Source organism: Tauraco erythrolophus, chromosome 19 (genome assembly GCF_009769465.1).
Source record: "Tauraco erythrolophus isolate bTauEry1 chromosome 19, bTauEry1.pri, whole genome shotgun sequence".
Classification (NCBI taxonomy): domain Eukaryota; kingdom Metazoa; phylum Chordata; class Aves; order Musophagiformes; family Musophagidae; genus Tauraco; species Tauraco erythrolophus.
The window spans coordinates 2,340,497-2,361,953 of NC_141483.1; the positions used below are offsets into that span (position 1 = coordinate 2,340,497).

At 49.0% G+C, this 21,457-nt stretch overlaps 2 protein-coding genes across 2 annotated transcripts in view; one reads left to right on the plus strand and one right to left on the minus strand.

Moving 5' to 3' along the window:
* The window catches only part of FBXW8 (F-box and WD repeat domain containing 8), a 52,643-nt gene extending 37,642 nt beyond the window's left edge, over window positions 1-15,001 (minus strand). Inside the window, exons 1-4 of the mRNA XM_086623718.1 lie at window positions 14,702-15,001; window positions 11,804-11,908; window positions 4,566-4,730; window positions 3,790-3,878 (exon numbers count right to left, since the gene is read on the minus strand). Of these exons, the coding sequence (XP_086479844.1) occupies window positions 3,790-3,878; window positions 4,566-4,730; window positions 11,804-11,908; window positions 14,702-15,001 (659 nt within the window). The remainder of the gene's footprint in view (window positions 1-3,789; window positions 3,879-4,565; window positions 4,731-11,803; window positions 11,909-14,701) is intronic.
* Window positions 15,002-17,215: 2,214 nt separating this feature from the next.
* Window positions 17,216-17,479, plus strand: HRK (harakiri, BCL2 interacting protein). The gene has a single exon (XM_086623719.1). The coding sequence runs from the start codon at window positions 17,216-17,218 to the stop codon at window positions 17,477-17,479; it is 264 nt and encodes an 87-aa protein (XP_086479845.1).
* Window positions 17,480-21,457: the final 3,978 nt, after the last annotated feature.

The following is a 21,457-nucleotide window of genomic DNA, read 5'->3' on the forward strand; positions in this document are numbered from 1 at the left end:
TTCCCAGGCTTGCTCTAAGACCCCAAATACACAAGACCTTCAGCATTTCTGCTGGAGAACTTCTCTCTCCACTCCTTTTTTAATTTTTTGAACCATCTTAGGTTGGACTCGATGATCTCTAAGGTCTTTTCCAACCTAGAAATCTATGAATGAATGAATCTTCTGATCTCCCAAGATCCTGAGTTGAACCTCCTGAATCCAGGGAGCAGCTGCTGTACACTGCCACAGTTTCCAGCTACAAAGACAGAGCGTGATTCCTGGCTGGTCTAACCGAGTGGAGCCGGAGCGCTGCAGCTGCTCCCCAAACTCAGACATCACCAAACCTGCTAAAAAAAAAACGAGTGGCCCAATTTTTCGCCAGTGCAGCAACCTGACTATAGAAGAAAGGTAAATGATGCCACAAGCCACGGCTTAGAAAAATCCCAGGAAATGCCACAGACAAAATGAGCTTTAGGATCATCACCAACTCCTCGAGTCTGGCAAAGCCACGTGTGCGTTGAGCTTTGTGAACACGGCGAGTCTCGCTCTGCGATCCGCGATTACCCGTAACGCTAAGCACGTAAGTGTTTGCGAAACTGGAGATATAATCATTAAATGTAACAGATAATTGATATTTATACTGAGAAGAAAATTGACTTCTGTTAACCTCAGCTATTAAATTACTCCTTCAGCACCGAAAGAAGGCAACAGCTAGCTATTGATCACCAGATTCATTACACTTTTATGGCAAATTTGAAAGCACAATGCCATTAAGTACAATACTAGAAGCTGGGAATGAAAGGGGAGGGTTATGTTTGAGTTTAAAAAAAACCCCACACAAACAAGACTACGAAAAACCCAAACAAATTCCTCAATCTACCTACCTAAATATTTATCAAATACACATAATGAACAAAGTCCTTCCCTGCACAATCTTCTAATGTCCCTGGAAGTTTTAGTTATAACTTTAGTCTTGTTTGATATTTACCATGACCTACCATGAGATATTACTGGAGGGAGTAGCAGTGTGCTACTGTCTTGTAGACTTTGATCATCACTGGCAGAACAACAAATCCATCTCCTTTTGAGCCAGATTCACAGAACAGTTCTCTGCTTGCAGCAGTTTAAGAGATACCTTCAGAGATCTCAAGCTACCTAAGCAGAGCGATGGGCAAGTAGTGAACAGCAAAGGAAGTAATTTTTGTGTTCTAGTATTGTAAACATTTTATTTACTAACCAACTAAAGTCTGATCTCCCCACGTTGTTTTATCAAAAAACAGCTTCATAAATAGACACTTTGTTGCTAAAAATTGTTTTCTCAGAGAACGGAAATTACTGAAAAGTCATTTGAGTGACACCCATAACATCACTGTTCCAAATGGATATGCATGTGTGGCTTTTCCCTCAGTGGTCTCTCACCTGCTCACCTATTATCATGAACCTTACAGGAACCCAAATTCTTTAAGAGCACCACTCCCTCTCACCATGCCAATTGAGGCAAGCTCACCAAAAGAATCAAGAGATACTGGAGGAACTGGAGAACTAACATGAAGAGACAGTGTGAAACAGCATAAACCCAACTTCTGTAATACAACAAGCTAAAATATGGAATATTTGAGTTTAATATATGGGATTAATCTCCTTTGTTCATGAATTCTTTAGAAATTATATTTATTCTGCCCATCTTCTATATACTGCATGTTTGGACACAAACACAACGGAGAAAATGAAGAACAAGGAGAGCTGGAGGTTTTGGCAGCAAAGTGGGCACAACTGAGGTTTCTGGCTCCCAGAAAAGTACAGGAGGTTTCATTAGACACAGCGGAACAGCTCCAGTAGCCTAGATCCCCGGCCAAGGGCAGGAAACACGCTGCCCAAGCCGACGGGCACGAGGGAAGCCGGGTTGCTATGGGCAGAGCTGGACCACAGCCGCAGACCACAGCGGGCTGGGACCCGCGGCGGCGTATCGGCGGCCCGAGGAAGGCTGAGCAGGCACGAATCGAGGTACGGTGTGCGGTACTCCAGCCACACAAATCCCTCCAGCCTCTTCCCGCGGCCACTGCTGAGGATAAGTGCTGTGGCACGGCCCCTCCGAGGTCACACACTACGCAGCTCTTCAGCGGGAGCGTTTTCACTACAACGCAACCAACTACGGCAGCGAAAACATCGCGTGAAAGCAGAGAAAGAGAAGCGACAGTCCATGAACAGGATGGCAGAGAGAATCATAGAATGGTTAGAGTAGGAAAGGACCTCAAAGCTCATCTAGTTCCAACCCCCCTGCCATGGGCAGGGACACCCTCCACTACACCAGGTTGCCCAAAGCCTCATCCAACCTGGCCTTGAACACTGCCAGGGATGGGGCATCTACAACTTCTCTGGGCAACCTGGTCCAGTGCCTCACCACCCTCTGAGTGAAAAATTTCTTCCTTATATCCAATCTAAATCTCCCCTCTTTCAGTTTAAATCCATAAAGGGAGACCTCCGAATGGAGAAGCACCACAAGTGGTGGAGCATCTAGTTAAAAAAAAAAAAAAGCAACAAACACAAAATCACCCCAACAAACCCATCAAAGATTAAAATTCCCCTCTCACTCCTGCTGTCTGCTGGTTTAGATTTCTGCTCTCAATGGTCCAACAGCATTTAAAACATTTCAATGTATATAGAAATTATCTACATGCAATGTATTTCAAGGCACCTTTCTTATAACCAACGAGTGAATTTTACAGTATTTTTAATAAGCAGCTTTCTCTAATCCCACAATGCTTTAAGCATACCATTAACACAAAGTGCTACCGTAAAATATAGAACTCTGTTACATTAAAGACAATGTTCTCTGACTGTGCTCAGGATAATGTAATTTTTGTTTATTCATGTGACTTCTTCTGGAGGGCTACTAATTACTGAACCTGTACAATTCAAGCAAAATGTAGTAAAGCCTTAGACCTACTGAGACAGTCACAGAAACCTCTTCCAAGAGTTTGGGAGGTTCTCAAAATTGTATTTAAGGGTGTAAACAAATGAACAGCTAACATTAAATCAAGGTCCCGACAAAAGCTTTGTATCAGGGAGAGACACGTTTGAGTTTCTCTGAGTTTTGGGTGGAGTTTTTTCCCCCCTAGATTTTCTTTTAAATAACAATGGAGAAAACTGAGAGTCTTTCTACAGTTATCTTGCCACAGCACATAAAAACATCCTTGTGATTAAGAGATTCTTTTGGGGAAAAAACAAATAAAAAGAGCATTTTTCAGTAGATGTGTAAAATATTTAATACATTCTGGGTGCTTCCACAGCAAAACAGTAGATACAGTTCATCAGGAAGCACTGTTGTCTTGATGGGGACCATATGCAGGTGAGATGGCTTTTGGAATAGAATCATAGAATGGTTTGGGTTGGAAGGGACCTTCAAGATCATCTAGTTTCAACCCCCCTGCCATGGGCAGGGAAACCCTCCACTACACCAGGTTGTCCAAAGCCTCATCCAACCTGGCCTTGAACACTGCCAGGGATGGGGCAGCCACAGCTTCTCTGGGCAACCTGTGCCAGTGCCTCAGCACCCTCTGAGTGAAAAATTTCTTTCTTAGATCTAATCTAAGAATAGTGCAACAAAAGTTTGCACTGCTGAAATGACTCGTAGAGAACCATCACTACTGCTCGCTTTAAGGACCACCTACCTCACCCACAAGGGAACTGCAGTCAGAAAAATTCATTCTCGTTGCCTCAAACGAACGCTGCTTTCGAATTTGTTAAAAAGCAGCACACGAGACCCGAAGCAGCGAAGACTACGCCAGCGTTACGCGACCTCGTACTCACCCCGCAACCACAACTCCATCGCAGCAGTGCACGTCGCACAGAATCCTTCCCAGCTCGTAGCGCAGCTGGCTCACGGCGCCCACGCGGTTCTGCACAGACAGACGAGACACGGGGTGGGATTGCAGCACATTCAGCAACCCAGTTAGTTCGCTGCTTGGTGGAAAACTCCGAGCTTTGCTCTTCCTACCGACAAGTCGCAGTGCAGCTCAGAGAGAAGATCCATCTATTTCCTGCCTCCTGGAATTTTTTACAGGCAGAAATGACGGAGAAAGAAGCTAGCACTCCTCATTATCATTCCTAATCTTTAGGTAAACAACTATCACAACAGAAAAAAAAAAAAAAGAGGTAGCTTGCTTTTAGCCAGGATACGTCATGAGCAGGGGAAGGACCCTTCATCTTAAAGGCTGATTTGCATTCTCCAGGGATGGCTGAAGTACAAACATCTCTCTCTCACCCAAGTCAATGGAGCAGCACAGCAAAGAGAAGGACTCACTCCCAAAAGTAATCGGTCATAGTAGGGAAAAAAGGTAGCACAGCTGGGGAAACTCTCATAACTCCTTCAGCAGCTTTCTCCTTTTAACTGGCAAGAAGCAGCTGCGATACACAAGACCAACTTTTCACTACCGCTTGCCTGAACCAGGTTCCCATTTTGATGAGAATCCACTGCAAAATCTGGAATCCCCTGCAAAATCTAGAATCCCCTCAAAATCTGGAATCCCCTCAAAATCTGGAATCCCCTCAAAATCTGGAATCCCCTCAAAGAAATTCCCTTTTACCTTCCAGTTGGTTTTCAAAGTGCGTTCTCTAGCACGGCAGTTCCTGAGGGCGAGCTTCCAGCAGGAACGGTCGGAGATGCTTGTATCCAAGAGATACCCTTCCTGGTGGCACAACCGGTACCACAACACTTCGTCTTCTGCAAGCACTTTCCATGTCCTGCTGACCTAGAAATCAAATTTATATATATACAGCATAAAGTTAGATTTCATGTACAATTATTTAAACAACATCTGAAATATACACATTTAAAACAATATAGGCCTGCATTGACACTAAATTCTTATCTAAACAAATACAATCCTGACAGTATGGAAAAAAAATCTTTAAACAAAATGCTTGTTTTCTGTGGATTCTTTTGAAAAACAACTGAGTTTCTATTCCACTAAAACTCCACACAACATGGATACCAGGGTTTAGTGGCCGCACTGTCAGCCTGAAATGTCAATGTTTTAGAAAATTTTGAAGGAAAAAGAAGCAAGAAAACAATTAAGACAGCATTGTAAGTTTAGAGCAAAAAAAAAATGCATTTATTTTCATATTTGTGGATAAGAAAACCTCTCAGATCACACCACCATATCTCTAAGTCCTACTGACAATGCCTGATTAGGTGTATGACATTAGTGATTGATAACCTATTGTATTACAGTATGCATAAATAGGAATGAATTATTAAGTTTTTCAAGTAGCCTCAAGTTGCTGTCCATTTCAGAGAGAACAGCTTCATCATAATCAATTGTGGGCTTCGAATTAAAGATTCAAGAGGTAAGAGCCAACCTAAGTAGCATTTGTTCTCTGTAGTCCTTAATTTAAAAACACAGATGCAACCAATGAAAACTGCCACCGGTGAAAGCAGCAATCAATTGTACCTCGTTTCCAAAAGATTAAAAAAAAAAAAAAAGCTTTCTCAGACTGACATCATTTTTAGCAACTCACAATTAAGCATCTCATGTCTGCTTCAGTCCGAGATGACACCAAGAATCTTGGTCTCCCATCGACCCAAACTCTCACAGGACCACATCTTTGTGTTTACTCGCCGTTTGGTCCACGTTACACACGGATACAACATGGCACAGCAGGGTGAAAGATGAACTATTACTTCGCTATTTTTTAAGATTAATCTCCTTTATATTTTATCATTATCATGCACACCTTGCTTCGGACTTCTTAAAACCTCAGCTTTCAAACACAAAGCACGGCTTCACAGGATGATGTGTCATGAGGAAAACCAAAAGCATGAGACCCTTTTGGCTGGTACGGATTTGCAAGAAGTCCCTGCAGAACACAAGCCATCAGAGCAACAAAGTGCGCAGTGAGGCTTACAGAGAGGTTGGGAAAACAAGACCCCCCACCTTAAATAAATCGAGCGATCTCAGAGCTCGAAACGTGATCTGTGAAACTCTACGTGTGATGACTCGGAAGACTGTGCCGTCGTCTGCCGGAGCAAACGCAGCATCAGGCCAAGAATGAGGAGTCAGCCCATCCAAAACACCCACAACATCGCGGGGAGACGGCAGCTAAGGTCCAGAAAGCACCCACCAACACGATCCTGGCTCTTACAGGTCTCTTTGGCTCACAGTAAGTGCAAAAACATCTTACGCACGTGGTCCCAAACCTCTTCCATGCTACATAGTCCCTAAGCAGTGGGACAGAGGCTCTGTAGGGAAGAGCACGGATCTCCCCTTGAAAACTTTATGAAACTTCTAGCCATCTTGGTCACCTCGTGTTGCCTGTTGGTCTTGCTGTAAAGACACACATTTATCATTACTGCTCTCAAAAACCAACATCCCACTAGGAACCAAGAATTGCATCAGAAGACATCTCATTACTTGTTTCTTCCAAGGGACGAAAAAAACGATAGGATGAGAGAAAAAAGGAGGGTGGACTGAGTAACCTGCCTCTGTTTTTAAGATTTGATACCTACATAGAAGAGCAGCTCTCAAACAGGAATATCCAAGTCCACCAGAGCTAATATTCTAGTTACTCACCAAAAGGCCTCAATTCAAATCGGCAGACACACAATCCCCTTCCATCATCAGACAAAGAAAAGAAAACCTGGATTGGGCAATCACAACTGCTTTACAAACAACAGAAACAGCACCAAGTCTTCTCTAGCATTATACATCATCTTGTAATAAAAAAAGCAGTGCCTAGTGCTCCTGTCCCTACAAGGACACCCTCAGCCAGTTCAAAAGCAAAAATAAAAAAGCAATCAAAATTCCAAACTGTTACAGTTTAGTGGGGAACTTGCTCTCAATTTGATTTTAAAGTAATATAAATCCATGTATTACTGCTCAAAGGAAAAAAAAAAAAAAAAGAAAAAAGAAAAAACCACCCAGCTTTTTGCTGACACACACAAAAAAGCAGCTGTTCTGCAGGAGCTGAGCACCCTGGCCAGGCACCTCTGCCCCCTCCCGTAACGGCAGCACGTTCCCGCTGCCAGCGAGGGGACGGGCACACGCAGGAGTGCACAAAGCCAAACCACGCTGACTTTTGCCTTTCTTTGAAAAAAAAACCCCAAAACAAACCCCACAAACACACGCACCTTTGGAGTTTGCCAAAACAACGTTGCACAGACCTTTCTAGTTCCAAGGTCTTAAAAACATTTTATAAAGACAGTAAAAAAAAAAAAAAGCGGGGGGGACGACCACATAAAATTTAGACTGCCTTTTCAACTTTCAGGAACAAACGTTCAAGGGGAATGAAGATCCTATCCTATTATGATTTTTTTTTTTTTTTTTTAAATCAAATTACATCGAATCCTGCTGCTTTACAAGCACGACTTTCCAAAGGGTCCCTAACGCAGCCTTTTCTTAACGCACCAAAACTGGCACGCCAGTCCCTTGTAAAAGCCCCACTGAGTGAGCCTCAGCTGCAAGAAATCTCTAATAAAAGTGTCTCGAGCATTTCACTTTACAGCACCGCTGTGAGCTGCCGCATTAAAACCAGCCATTGGCTTCACATCAGCTTTATTAGATCTGCTTGACTTGGAGTTTCAGGTGAGGCCCCGAAAGCCAGAGCATCGCGGCGTTATTTATACGCACCCATACATCGTGCTTGTTGGAGAGCAGCTGAGACATGCCCAGCTCTTCTTAAACCACAAACACAATGATTTCCAAAGCTACGCTACGTAGAAGCTCCAACGATCGACGACAATATCTTACAGAGTTGTTTACAGATTCAGAGTCCCCAGTTTAATTTTGTCTTTAGTGTTCCTCTTACCTTTTCGCTACAGTTCTCAACTGTTCTCTGCAAAGAAGCTTTGGTTTTCCCTGAGCTCCACGCAGGAGCAGTTTTATACATCATAGTTCAGCAAGTAATAATGTTCCAAAGGCTTTCGCTGACATAGGTTTTGCTATCTGGTTTTGCCTTTGGGGGATTTATTTTTTCCCCCCATAAAAAAAAACAAAAAAAAAACAAAAAAAACCCCACCCAACAACAACAACAAAAAAAACACAAACAACTAAAAAACCCATCTCTTCCATCAAATCCTAAATTTCTTCTAATCCTGTCTAAATCAACTGGCTCGAATCCTAATGAAGGTTTATTCATCCCTCTCCATCTGATAACCGTCTTTGTTTCATCAGGTTTATTTTCTTTCCTAGTCACACAAAGACATGTTCAAGGTTCATCTGCTGAAGCCAGGGGCCTCAATTGGAAATATCTGGACTTCCAATTCAAACAGTATTTAATCCAAAGCCATTCAGATGCACATTTACCAGGGGGAAGCTGCTCATCTCTTCAATTCACAGCCATAATGTTATTTTAAGGCTCATCCTGAGGCCACGACATCCTTATCCACCCATTTCTCCACTCTCTAAACTACGAGGAGGATGGATGATTACTGTTACCCATATACAACCTTGATGCAAAAGTACGTTCAAAAAATATATGAGATTTTCTTTTTTAAAATGTATAAAGACTAAAAGCCTAACTGTCTGACAATTTCAGAAGCTCTAGAGGAAAGCAACTGAAATTCTTGATCTATGCAAGACCGTTAATTCTTAAATTCCTAGAAACAGACTCCCTTGCCCTAGATCCATACACAATTGTTGTGTTGGTAAACATTTCTAAACCACCTCTCAGATGAACACGCCAACAGTTCAAGGCGATTTCCCACCGATCCGTTCAGAAATAAAGCTGAAAATTTAGCCTTAGCATTGCCAAAATTCAGCATGCGCTGTCGAGAAGTATTTCACACCACAAAACGCAATTTCATAGAATCATAGAATGGTTAGGGCTGGAAGGGACCTTCAAAGGCCATCTAGTCCAACCCCCCTGCAAGGAACAGGGATATCTCCAACTAGATCAGGTTGCTCAGGGCCTCATCCAACCTGGCCTTGAACGTCTCCAGGGATGGAGCATCCACCACCTCTCTGGGCAACCTGTTCCAGTGTTCTACAACTCTCATGGTAAAAAATTTTTTCCTAATATCCAACCTGAATCTATCTCCCTCTATTTTAAAACCATTACCCCTTGTCCTATCACAACAGGCCCTCCTGAACAGCCTCTCCCCATCTTTCTTGTAGGCCCCCTTGAGGTACTGGAAGACCACTACAAGGTCACCCCAGAGCCTCCTCTTCTCCAGGCTGAACAGCCCCAACTCTTTCAGCCTGTCCTCATAGGAAAGGTGCTCCAGCCCTCTTATCATTTACACAGTTCCTGGTATTTACTAGAAAGCAGTAACGACTGTGAGCACATGGAGAAGTTCATAGATCAGACACATCATCTTATCACAAAGCTGAGGGTCTAACAGGCAGGCCCTGAGGCCACGAGCGAAGGTAATTACAGATATCTGCAGTATCAGCCCCAAGGAACACAAGAACTTTTGATGTGTTTCAATTTGTTACACTTGTGGTGTCCCAAGTGATTGTTTTTCTTCTCCCTCTACATCACAACTAGGAAGAAAGAGAGAATCTTCTCAAACTCACTCATCACAGAAGTCACAAAAGTCGCTCGTAGCACATGTATTTCTTTCAATGGTCAGAAGAGAATCGAAAGGTGCTCACGGGGTGGCACAAAGCAGAGGAAAAATTTTGCCGTTACTCTGGACTGTTCTGCTCACACATTAAGTCCTGGATACCTTTCTCCTTGAAGTATAACCATGGGATATCAACATGGATCAGTCTGCTGGATGCTACTGAGTATTGCACAACTGTGAAGAACTCACCAGTGCTCAGGATGATGCGCACTGCTTTCGTATCTCAAGTACTATACAGACAGTTTGTGGTTTAAAATATTAATTCCAAATATCAAAGAAAAGCTGCGGGGAAGAGGGGGAAACATCAGGGTGAAATTAAAGTTCTCCAGAGCAGCCTGTGGTGTGATTAAATCTCAAAGAGGCTCCACAGTCAGGCTACTTTACTATTAGTCAGTTACCAATTTGGCATAAAGAACTAAGCAAACAGGTTTTCTCCAAGGGCACTCACGTAGTTCACGATGCCAATTCCACTAACTGGCCCAATTTCCCTAAAACCCCAAGGTACCTTCATAAAAAAACCTTTCTATGATAACACCGTAAAGCAGCAGGGCTTTCCATCTAACAGAGGAGGGCTTCCCCCCTCTAAAATCAAAATCACCCGAAGAAAAATGAAAATGGTATTTATTTTTATTGCTTTGCTTTTTATTTAAACACTTAAAAAGAAGCCAGCTCTGCACTAAAAGCACTGGATATTCCTCTCATTCAGAAAGCCTTGTAAAACACTGGGCATTTGCTCAGCTACCATGTAGGATCAACTGACTCAGCCTTAGAAGGCAAATGAGAAATGTGGAAAATTTTCTCAGTATTAAACAGATCTTTTAAGATCAGATTCAAGCTGAAAAAAAAAAAAAAAAAGACAGAGAAAGAATGACCTTAAAGTAATTTGTTTCAAAAAAGCAAGCGTGTTTCATTTCATGGGATGCAGTCTTTATTGATCGCGTATCTCCACCTCAAACGACAGAAACTCGAGCATATCTAAAAGCTTCAGTCTCCTGGACAGCACCAAAAAATAATCCTAGAGAAATGTTTTCCTCTGCAACAGCAGCCCTGCACGAGGAGTTATTTTTGCTCTAACAGTCCTGTTCCTAACAGGCACTAGCAAGGCCAAGATTTAAGCAATAACCACCTGTAGCTATTTAACATTATGACTTGCTCATACTGAAAATTAAAAGCCCAATTTCATTTCAATTTGTGTGCCATTTGGCTACCACGTTCAGCTCACCATCCAGGACAGAGGTACATACATGCAGGGTGTACACCCTGTCTGTCACTGATCAATTTTTACACCTAAATATTTCTTTCTCTGACAAACAGTCCAGGGCACAATTCAAGCGTAACACAGGGAATGGTTTTGGTTGGATTTTTGTGAAGTTGCAAGACGTGCCTTGTACGTAAGAGCTCAATGAACACCAGCCTGAAACACTCAATAGTGGCCGTGGGAGAAGCTGGCAATAAATATCCACAATATCCTCCTCTGCCTCACGGAATAACCGGCACTTGCTAAGTTTGCTTTGGAGACTCATTCAGAGGGGAGGTTCATCCTTCATTGTGTGAAGAAAGGAGATGAAGAGGCTCAGTAGTGTGGGCTGAACAGTCCTAAGTATAGTCAAGTGTCTGCGTCTGTCCACGCCAGCAAAGCTACTTGAGGAGACCAGCAGTTTACAACCACACAGGAATTGGGGACCGTGCCCCAGTACAGACCGATGAAAGCACTCCCTTAAAGCATCACCAAAGAAAAATAAGTCCCCCAGTAGGGGCGGGGTGCAGGAAGTCACTGTCACGTAAGAATTTAGCCTCACATGAAATCAGTACAGACAGGAAAGTCACTAGTCTAATTTCTGTGGTTCAAGTCGCACACTGAAAAGCAGGGAGGGAACAGCTTTGCTGCCGTGCCCTTAGCACTGTAAAGTGCTGAGTTCCACCAAAGATTGTACAAAGACACTCACTTTTTTCTAAATACATTCACTTGAATCAAAAGATCTTTTCAAGCATTTATTTTAAGCTTGAATGCTTCACTTATGTCCAAGTCAGAAACGTTTGATTTAACTCTACTCAACCGCAAGCTACAAATGCAGATCGTTTACTATTATTTTTTCAATATTCAGCTTTGGAAGTATTTCCAATGAGTAAAAGCACAATCAGCTGAGCTACTAGAGCTACCATACACCTTCTCTGCACCAAGGTGCCTGACTGTTTCTTGAATACTTCTGCCACCTTTATGTGGTATCAGAGGAGAAGCAAACTGTCAGCAGCGCCTACCTGAGCACATCTTCCCAACTCAGTCTTGCTCAGGTACTGAAATATCTTCAATGCCAGTTCATAAGGAAGCTGGATATCAAAGAAAGGAACCTCATTTATTTCATTCTGAAAAGAAAAAAAAAAAAATTGTTAGGCTTCTTTAATGCCCAGCTAGATAGAAGCAAAAGTTACCACTGTATGAAGAAAGGATGTTGCATCCTCAGTGCCATCACAGTTCCATAAAACCAGCAGAAGCAATTCTGCCTCCCCATCCCATAACGGCACAGCATCACACAGACCACGTGGGCAGGAAGGTACCCAACTACTCTTTGCTCTCTGGGTCACATCAGGTAAGGACTATTCCACGGCTAAGCCAAGCTGAAAAGCAAATCAAGGAGAACCATAAAGCTCATCTACAGCCAGATGGCACAGAAGGGCATGACACAAGTTCTAGCAAAAAGTTTATCTGAGGTTTCAGCATCAAAGAGACCAAACGAGCAAGCACTTTGAGGGTACATGCCCACTATTAATTACACTTACAAGATTTCAAACACAGATGATGGAATAATATTATGATATAAAACTGAATGGAGAATACGTTACAGTTTGGGTTTGTCTTTCATCAGTAACACCAATTTCTTTTTAATAGGAAATGTGCTTCAACTGGCTTGAGTGTCACAAAAACATTTTAAAACCAGAGAATCCATCACTGTTCTCTAACAGCTAAATGCAGCACATACATTTTTCCTAGAGGGTTTTCTGTTTGTTTTAATGACATAATTATTAAAACTTCTTCCTGAAGCTATTGTTTCAAGATTTGTGTTCTCTCTCATTCATGCCTGGAGATTCCATTTTTTTTACGCTACATAACATACAGAGTGAAAAACCAGCCCATTCTGACCATTTCTATGCCACCCATTCTGACGTTTTGCTCCCTAGTGGTTTTCCTGGTTTCTGTACCCCCCAGGTGCTCACCAACACCTGATCACTGCACGACATCAGCTGCTCAGTATCGCTGCACTGAAACCTAACTCCATGGTTTGCTGTCAGAAAGTCGGGCAGACCCCAAACCAGGATCATCCCCTGCCTCTTAGCACTTCTCCAGCCCTCACCACTTCTGCTTCTTAGTAGGTCTCTTCTGCAACTACTCCGTGTTCATTTAAACCTGTAGTACCAATGAAGCAGCAAAACCAGGCAGTGCTGGGTTTATAGAAAGTACAGTTACGTGGGAAAACCACTGTATAATACGGTTGCGTGGAATTTTTTACTGCAAACGGTACTCCACACGAGATAAAAGTGTTCAGACAGCACAAAGATGGGCAGTGTTCCCATTAGGCCTTTTTAGCATGACAGCACCAGTCTATAACCACTGGAACCTCACACTTGTTCTAAAGCTACTTAAACTAGGCCTGTGGCCAACCTTCCTGCTCCCCTCCCTCCCTCCCTGTCCACAATTTTCCTGCACAAACAGCTCCCTTCCCCTTCCCTGCCCTCTGCAGGAGAGCCACTGGCTCCGCTCCCTGCTATGGATTTCCAAGACGACTGTTTGCTTTCGTGTGATTTAAACTGCATCTATTTGCAAAAGGGACACCACAAATAAATGGATGAAAGGAAGCCTGAGAGGACACCTCCGTGGCCACATGCAGACAGAGCCCAAGCTGGCCAGATGCGAACCAGCTCCGATCCAGCAGCCATGCAGCCGTTTTGGAGCAACACGCTGCCCAAACAAATAAGATGAGCCACTCGGCAAGGCTTATTAGCTCGAGGCTTATGAGCTCAGGCACAGCACCGCTATGAATACATTGCTTCCAAATTGGAGTTGACTCACGTCCAACCAGCAGAACCTGGTCTGTCTGCGTGCACCCAAAGATATCATGGGAAGGACAGGCTGCCTACGGACAGGCTGGTACAGACACAACAGGCAAGACTGGCAGCTCTCTCGCAGAAAAGAGGATAAAAAAAAGAACAAACAGCTACACGGATTATTTTGAAACTAACCTACAAGAGTGTTTTCTAGTCAATCTATAAACCTGAGCTTGCGACAAAGCACAAGCCAACGGCTCATAATAATTTCATTCTAACGCCGTCCTAACACTAGAGACAGATCCAGGTCTTCCTATATCCCAAAAATTCATGCAGCTTGTCCTTTAGCACCGTGCTGACCGCTGCAAACGAAGCGGTAACGTTACGTCAGCACCAGCCTGTCTAAAAGTCTACTGGAATGAATCCAAACCTCAAACACTACCATCCCCTCCGAGACGGATTTGGGCTCCTGTGTGCTAATGGAGCACTAATTCTGTAAATGGATTAATTTGTGCCTTGCAGACAGAAATTTAATCTGTTCCTTTTAATTTTTTAAAGCAAAGAGTAATTAGTCCCAGCTAGGTTAGCGAGAAGCAAGAAAACGGGTTTCCCCCCTAGTTTTCCCACGCTGTAAATAAAATCTCTATTGCGTTTGGAGGACTTATCAAAATAACTTTTAGCTGGTTCAGAACGGTATTTAAAACTATCTCCAAATTACCTCCTTTATTTAAAGAATTAGTACTTGTTTTCTTACTACGCTGCCGGGTCACAAGGCGGGATATCCTAAATTACCGCCCCTGCCCCAAACAGCCTGAACAAGCAACAAAAGGGGGGAAAAAAAAGGAAGAAAAGCAGATTTTGGAGGACTAAAAGCTTGATAGAGAAAACACGGCTGAGAAGCTGAGGTCACAAACGAGCTCCCAGGAACCCCAAACTCAGCATCCCCCTTCCCCGCCCCACCCCACAGACGGGCCCTTCTCCCCGCCCCGCTTCCCGCGGCCCCAGACCCCGGCAGCTCCCCCCGCGCCGGCCCCTCCCGAGCCCCCGGTCCCCCCCCGGGGCGCAGCGCCGGTTCGCCCCGCCGGCCGAGCGCAGCCCCGCGCCCCGCAGCCCTACCAGGTCCCGGATGAGCTGCCCCAGCAGGTCGTCGCCGTCGCCGCCTCCGTCCCCCGCGGGCTCCTCGGCGGGCCGGGCGGGCGACGGGCTGCGGCGGGCCGGGGCGGGCGGGGCGCCGCCGTGCAGCAGGCCGCGGGCCAGCGCCAGGTAGCCCGGCTCGCCCGGCTCCGCCGCGGGCTCCGCTCCCGCCTCCCGCCGCCGCCGCTTCGCGCCCCCCGCCAGCTCCTCCCGCCAGCGGCGGCGGAACAGCTCCAGCTCCAGCTCCGGCTCCGGCTCCGGCTCCGCCGAGCCCTCGGCCATGGCGGCGGGGCCGGGCCCGGCGCGGAAACCGCCCCCCGCGCCCGCGGGTTCCGCCGCGCCAAGGTTCCTCCCGCCGGCGGGGCGCGCCGGGCCCGGCTCACCGGGGCCGCCGGCCGTGGGCCCGGGGCGGGAGCCCGCGTCGGGGCCGCCCGCGGCCGTCGGGCGCACGGAGAGGTGGCCCGGGGGCCCGCGCCGGTGGCCGCGGCCCGGCCTTGGAAAGCCCCTGGTGGCCGAGCCGGCGCCGGGGCACGGGCGGGGGGAAAAGCCGCCCCCAGAAAAGCAGAAGAGGCGGCCGAGCGCGCCATCGCCCACGGAGGGGGCACAGAGGCTGCCGGGCGCGGGTCGGCCCGTTTCTTCTACCCGTTTTGTTGGCCGAGTCTGAACCAGTTTGTGGGCACGGCGGGTCCTACCCCGCGTCGTGCCCGGTACACCTCCCGAGGAAGATGTGCTGTGCTGCTCGGGGCACCCCGAGTCGTGCCCACGGCCCACGAGCTGCCACTTTCATGGCACTCTGGGGAGGAAACGGCGTTTGATCTGCACCTCTCCAGTATCAACACATTCTGTTGCTTGAAAGGCTGTCCCCTGCATCCCCACACTGTCCCCTGCATCCCCACACTGTCCCCTGCACCCCTGCACTGTCCCCTGCATCCCCTCACTGCCCCCTGCATCCCCTCACTGTCCCCTGCACCCCTGCACAGTGCCTCCATCCCTACACTGTCCCATCAAACTCCCACACCATCCCTAGAGAACACATCCCACCACACAACCGTGCTTCAAACGATGGCCAAACCCAACCGCTGGAACGCAGCCATGGAGCTGCTGTTGCTTCAGCCAGTCCAGCTGCCCAGAGGAGTGGAAAAGCTGCACGTGTTCAAGTCTTTAGCATAACTTTGGTGGAGCGCTGGGGAAGATGAAGCAAGCGATACTTGTCCACATTTAAGTCAGGCAGCTGGTGAACACGCTAAATCGGGCAGCCCTCGCTCTCAGCAGCAGCTTTCGCCAATGGACCTCCACCCTCGCGTCCACCTCAGTGGCCACTCGCTGGTTTTTCTCCTCTGCAGCTTGTTGCTGCTCACTCAGTTTACAAAACCCAGCTTGACGACACAAAGAGGCATTTTGGATTCCAGGCAAAACCTGAACTACCTCATTTTGAGGAGGAATTCCTGTATGCAGAAACCCCACAAAAGATTTGTTTACCCTATAAAACAATCACCTGAACTTGGAGGGGTTTCTCCTCGGGGTGTATACGCTGATGTGGTGAGCACTGCAAAGAGAGGGGCTGCAGAGCAGGAGCTTCCCCTGTAGCGGGATGTAGGGCTGCTCCAGGGAGGGCAGCCGGGTTGGGAAGTAGGCGAACCCCAGGAGGGTCTGCTCGGACCCCTTTGCAATACCAGGGTGATCTGCTACGGAGGTGGCAGCAGCTTCTGTGCCAGGCAGAAAATAAATGGACCAGTGTGGGGTGATTCCTGCCCCACAGGGAGCCCCCCACTGCCATCCCAGGGCTGATGTCTGATGGGGAGTCCTGCCTGGGGGTCTCAGCCCTGCTCCTGTGTACTGACGGCTGGGGGGTCTCCGCATCCCCCTGACTGTGCACTCCTGCCTTGGCCACCTGAAATGTGATCAGAATCAGGAACGCTTTGGGTGATGAAATCCTCTCCAGCTCTGTGTAATCCCCTCACTGCCCCCCTGCATCTCCACACTGTCCCCTCCTTCCCGCACTGTCCCCTCCTTCCCACACTGTCCTCTGCATCCCCTCACTGTCCCCTGCACCCCTGCACAGTCCCTGCATCCCTACACTGTCCCACCAAACTCCCACACCATCCCTAGAGAACGCATCCCACCACACAACCATCGTCCCCTCCACTCCACCCGTGTCCCCCCACCCCACACTGTCCCCCCAATCCTCACACTGTCCCCCCATCCTCACCCTGTCCCCTGCAGCCCCACACTGTCCCCCCACCTCACACTGTCCCCCTCACCCCACACTGTGTCCCACACACACACTGTCCCCCCCACTCCCCCCCCCCCCAAACTCCCCCGCCCCGCCCCCCCGCTCCCCGCTCTCCCCGTCCCCCCCGCCCCTCCCGCTCCCCGCGGCCGAGCGCCGCCCCGCGGGGGATGATGTAACCCCCCCCCCCCGTCCCCCGCCCGCCGCCGCCCCGGCCCGCCCGCCCGCACACGCCGCGGCACTCGGCGGCGAGCGGCGGCGCAGCCATGTGCCCCTGCGCGCTGCACGGCGGCCCCCCCGCGCCCTGCCCCTGCAGCCCCGGCCGCGCCGCCCGGCCCTCGGCCGCCGCCCGCCTGGTCGCCGCCCGCCTGCGCCGCCTGGGCGATGAGCTGGAGCAGCGGGCGGCGCGGCGCAAGGCGCGGGGCCGCGGCCCCTCGGCCGGCCGCCGCCTGGCCGCCGTGGTGTGCCTGCTGTGCGCCCTCACGCCCGCGGCCGCGCTGGCCTGGCTGATCCGCAGGAGGAGCCTCTAGGCGAGAGGGGCGCTGGCCGGAGCGGGGAGCAGGCGGGACGCGCAACAGGTCGGCACCGCACCGGGCGGCGGGGAGGGGGCGAGGCGGCGGCGGGGATGGCGATGGGGACGGCTGGGCGGCCGTCGGGGCTCGGCGCGGCGCGGCAGGGCAGGGATCGGTACGGCGCGGCGCGCCGCGGCCCGGCGTGGGGTGGCCCGACCCGGCGTGGGGTGGCCCGGCGCGGCAGGATGCGGCCCGGGGGCCCGGCGCGGTACGGCCCGGGGCTGGCGGGGGGGGGGGCGGCCCGGCGGCGCGCGCTGTCCGCGGTACTCGCCGGGCGGCGGCGGGTCGCGGCCGCGGCAGCGCTTGGCGCACGGGGCTGCCCGTACCGGCGGTGCCAGGTCGCACCGACGTGCCCTGTCCCGTCCCGTCCTGTGCTGTCCTGTCCTCTCCTCTCGACTTCCCCTCTCCCAGGACTCCCCAAACGCCCCCTTTTCCCTTTCCCGAACTTTCCGGGATTCCGGCCCTGTGCCTCCCCTCCGCCCGGGCCGTCCGTGCTCTCGCAGGGCAGTTCCAGCTCCGTGCCCGCACTGGGTGAGCCTGTGGCCCCAGCGGGCCCGCGGCAGCGGCGCGGGGCAGCTCGGGGGGATGGGAGCAGGTCCCACGTCACCGTGACTGCCGACCATGGGGGATGGAGGATGCTCGCAGCTTCCTGGCCCGGATGCACGGCCGAGCCTGCCAAGCATCCAGCCCTCTTGTGAGTGGAGGAACTTCTCCTGTGTCCTGCCATCCCCCGGTGGGCTTTAGACCCATGGGTGCTGCGGGGCACCCAACGCTGAGGTCCTTGGGTGGTGGGATGTCACCACAGGACCATCCAGCGGGGCAGCCTGGGACTTTGGCTGGCTGTGCCTGGCTCTGTGCTTTGAATAATGCATTGCCCAGTGCTGGAGGCTTTCTCCAAGAGGGGTCCCAGGCCACCAGCCAGGGAAAAGTGTTCAAGCCCAGTCACTGCTGGTTCCCAGAGTCCCAACTGTGCTCCAGAGCCACAGAGCAAACCAGCAGTAGAGACACCGGACATTCTTGGTCCTGTAACCCTTGTTGCCTTCCTGGTGACACCTTCTGGGCTGGTGGGGACAGCTCTGCATCCTCCGCCCTGGGAGCATCAGGAATCTCATAGGGATCAAGGCTTAGGCAGGAGGGCTGCTCACAGCCCCTCTAAGGGGGGACAAGAATTGTCATAAATACCTTAAAATGTAAGGCTCCAGCCTAGGGCAATATCTGAGCACATGTGGGGTCACCTCAGAGATTTTGGGTGCTCTGAAGTGCTCTCTGGGACGTGGATTTCTCCCCACAGACATTAGGAGCAAGGACTCCTGTTTTGGGTGCTTTGAATTACATCTGTGAATGTCCCCCAGTGTCTGTCGATGTTCAGGAAAGACCTTAGGTGCGTGTCTAACTTTCAGCGTACGCTCAAATCCCACCAGCTCGGATAGGGTTCAGACAGGAGCTTAAAATGAGTTGAAAAATGCCACCAGTACTGGGCTGACCTTGAACAATTTCAGCTTAACTGGGCTGTTTGCGACTCCTGGGCCAGACCTTGGCTGTCAGGAATCAGGTCTTATGTTGCAAAATATCTGGCATGCTTTTTAGGTGCGTGAAATACAGTTAGATACATATGTGTAGTGTGGGGAAAAGTGTGGTTATCAAGAGAGTGCAAAAGTAAGGTTTTCCAGCAGGTACCTGTGTGCGTGTGTGCATGCACTGGTGTAGGGGAAGGGGGAACATTGTTGTCATCTGTCTGAGCCACCACGGCTGCATCCGTCAGGAGGTTCAGCTGGTTACCTTTGGGAAGCTTTCTTTGAAAACAAAACCAGAAAACAACTATTTTTTTTTTTGTGAATCAAAGCCTCAATTTGTATGAAATCGTCAGCATAGAGGTTCTGGGATGGTGTCTGCAGAGCTGTGCCCAGCAAAGCTCTCAGAGAGTGTCGGTGGTGTGGGGCAGTGGTTAGAGATGGGGGACTGTGGTCAGGAGCAGAGCTTGGAGATCTTTCCCATCCTGTCAGTCTGTGGCAAGTTTAATTCCAGTGTTTGGAATCAAACTCACCCGTCTGACTGACTTGCATCTCTGAGCTGAAAAAAAGTTGAAATCCAGGAAGGGCTGCAGTGATCTCCCTTATCTAGTGTCTCAAGTGCCCTTTTCTTTCTAACAAGCCCAGGGAAATTCCTTCCTGCCCAGTCTGGGACTTTGTCCCTTGTGGAGAAGGTGACAGGTGGGAAGGGGTGGCAGAGAGAGCCCGTCCGCTCGCCCCATGGATCCATGCACACACTCATCCCAGCCTTCCTGGAGATCCCACGAGGCCAAAGCTGTGTGGATTTTCGGTTTTTGTGAAGGTTCGCATAGCTTTGGTTAGGCAGGTACTGTTTTGTTTTTCCTAATCGCTTCTGCTGTTGACTCTGCGGAGCCCTCACCTCCATCTGGCTTTCTGCACTTCAGGTCCAACGATAACCAGTTCCTTACAAATTGCTTTGCTAAAGACACTGTAGAAAAGCAAAGCATTATCTTCAACACAACCGAGGAGAGCTCCTCCAGCATGCACGGTGCTTCCTCGCAGCTTCAAAGGCTGCGCAGACAGGACATGCTGCGCTGCCTCCAAGTGCTCTGAGGCTTCGTGGACACAAATACAAATGTAAGGCTCTGGAAAGAAGATCCTTGTGTGGGATGTGAAGCAGTTTCAGGGATGAAGAGGCCAGGCGTGGGAGAATAACAAGCTAGTGACAGTCTCCTGGTTGCCTCTGTGCACAGCGGACTGACCTGTCCGACTCCTGGCAAGCTGCTAAGGCACAAGTGACCAAGCTGCAGATGTAAATACAATGCAGCCCCAGAATAATTAAATATATCATCTACACCTCAGCTTCTGGGTTATTTTTGCTGTTAAGAATCTTTTCTGTTCTTCCTGAATAGTAATTAGCTCACACCAGTGGAGGTACCTGATTATCTGCAGTATCTCAGAGCCCAAGTGATAGTGCAGTGAGCTGGGTTAGACTGAGAGATGTAGTAAGACAGCAGTGTTTTATTAACTCAGCAGAGTGTTTCTGAACAAGATACGTAGTTTCCTGCCATCCTCAGAGACGTTCTGCAGTGATAATAACATTGTTGTGCAACAAGGTGGGTAGTCCAGGCTCTGAGCACTTGTGATCTTGGAATTTCATGGAACATCTTGTAAGAGGAGAGTAACTTGTAATACATGCGCTGCAAAGTCAGCATTTGTCTTGTGATCTGGTGGCTGCAGAAGGAACAGAGAAGTTAGAGGAAAAGGCCAGTTCCAGCGGGGCTTACTAGAGTTCCCTCCTGCTTTCAGGTGGTAATGACATTTTGCATTGGCTGCCGTGAGCGTACGTACTGTTTCTGAGGAAGAAGGTTGGTAGTTGTTCCCTCAGGTCCTTGTGGCTTTACACAACAGTGCAGCTCAGGGAATAATCCTGTGTACCAGGGAGCTTGTCCCGCTCTCACAGCCCCCAGGTGATGCCAGTGAAAGCAGGATTAGGGCCGCGGCGTGTGACCAACTTCTTGTATCTGCGGACCATGTTTTGGATTTGGGGATGAATGCTTTGCACATGGCAGCTTTATAATATATAATCTGACATCACCTTGAAATATCCAGCCAGGGCATGAAGTATAGTTGTCATGTGCCAGTTTGGCATACAATGTCACTTGTATTTCGCTCTATTAGTTCAGAAGTGGCAGGGTATTAAAATCAAACCCTACTTGTCCCTGCCAGCTTCACCAGCCTGGTTCTGTGCCCACTGTGTTGCCAGTAATTCCCCCCACTGTTTGCTTCGAGGTTCATGCAGAGCCACTCTGTCCAAAGTCTCAGTGCAGTTAATTATCTGTATTAAAATTGGGTTGATAAGATTTCTGGAGATGTCACACTGAGCTGTGCAGGAGCGCAAAGAAAATTAAGGACCAGAGGCAGTACAGCGAGCGCGGGACTGAGC

Coding starts and splice junctions, on each gene's coding strand:
- HRK (XM_086623719.1), top strand. CDS start 17,216: ATGTGCCCCTGCGCGCTGCACGGCGGCCCCCCCGCGCCCTGCCCCTGC.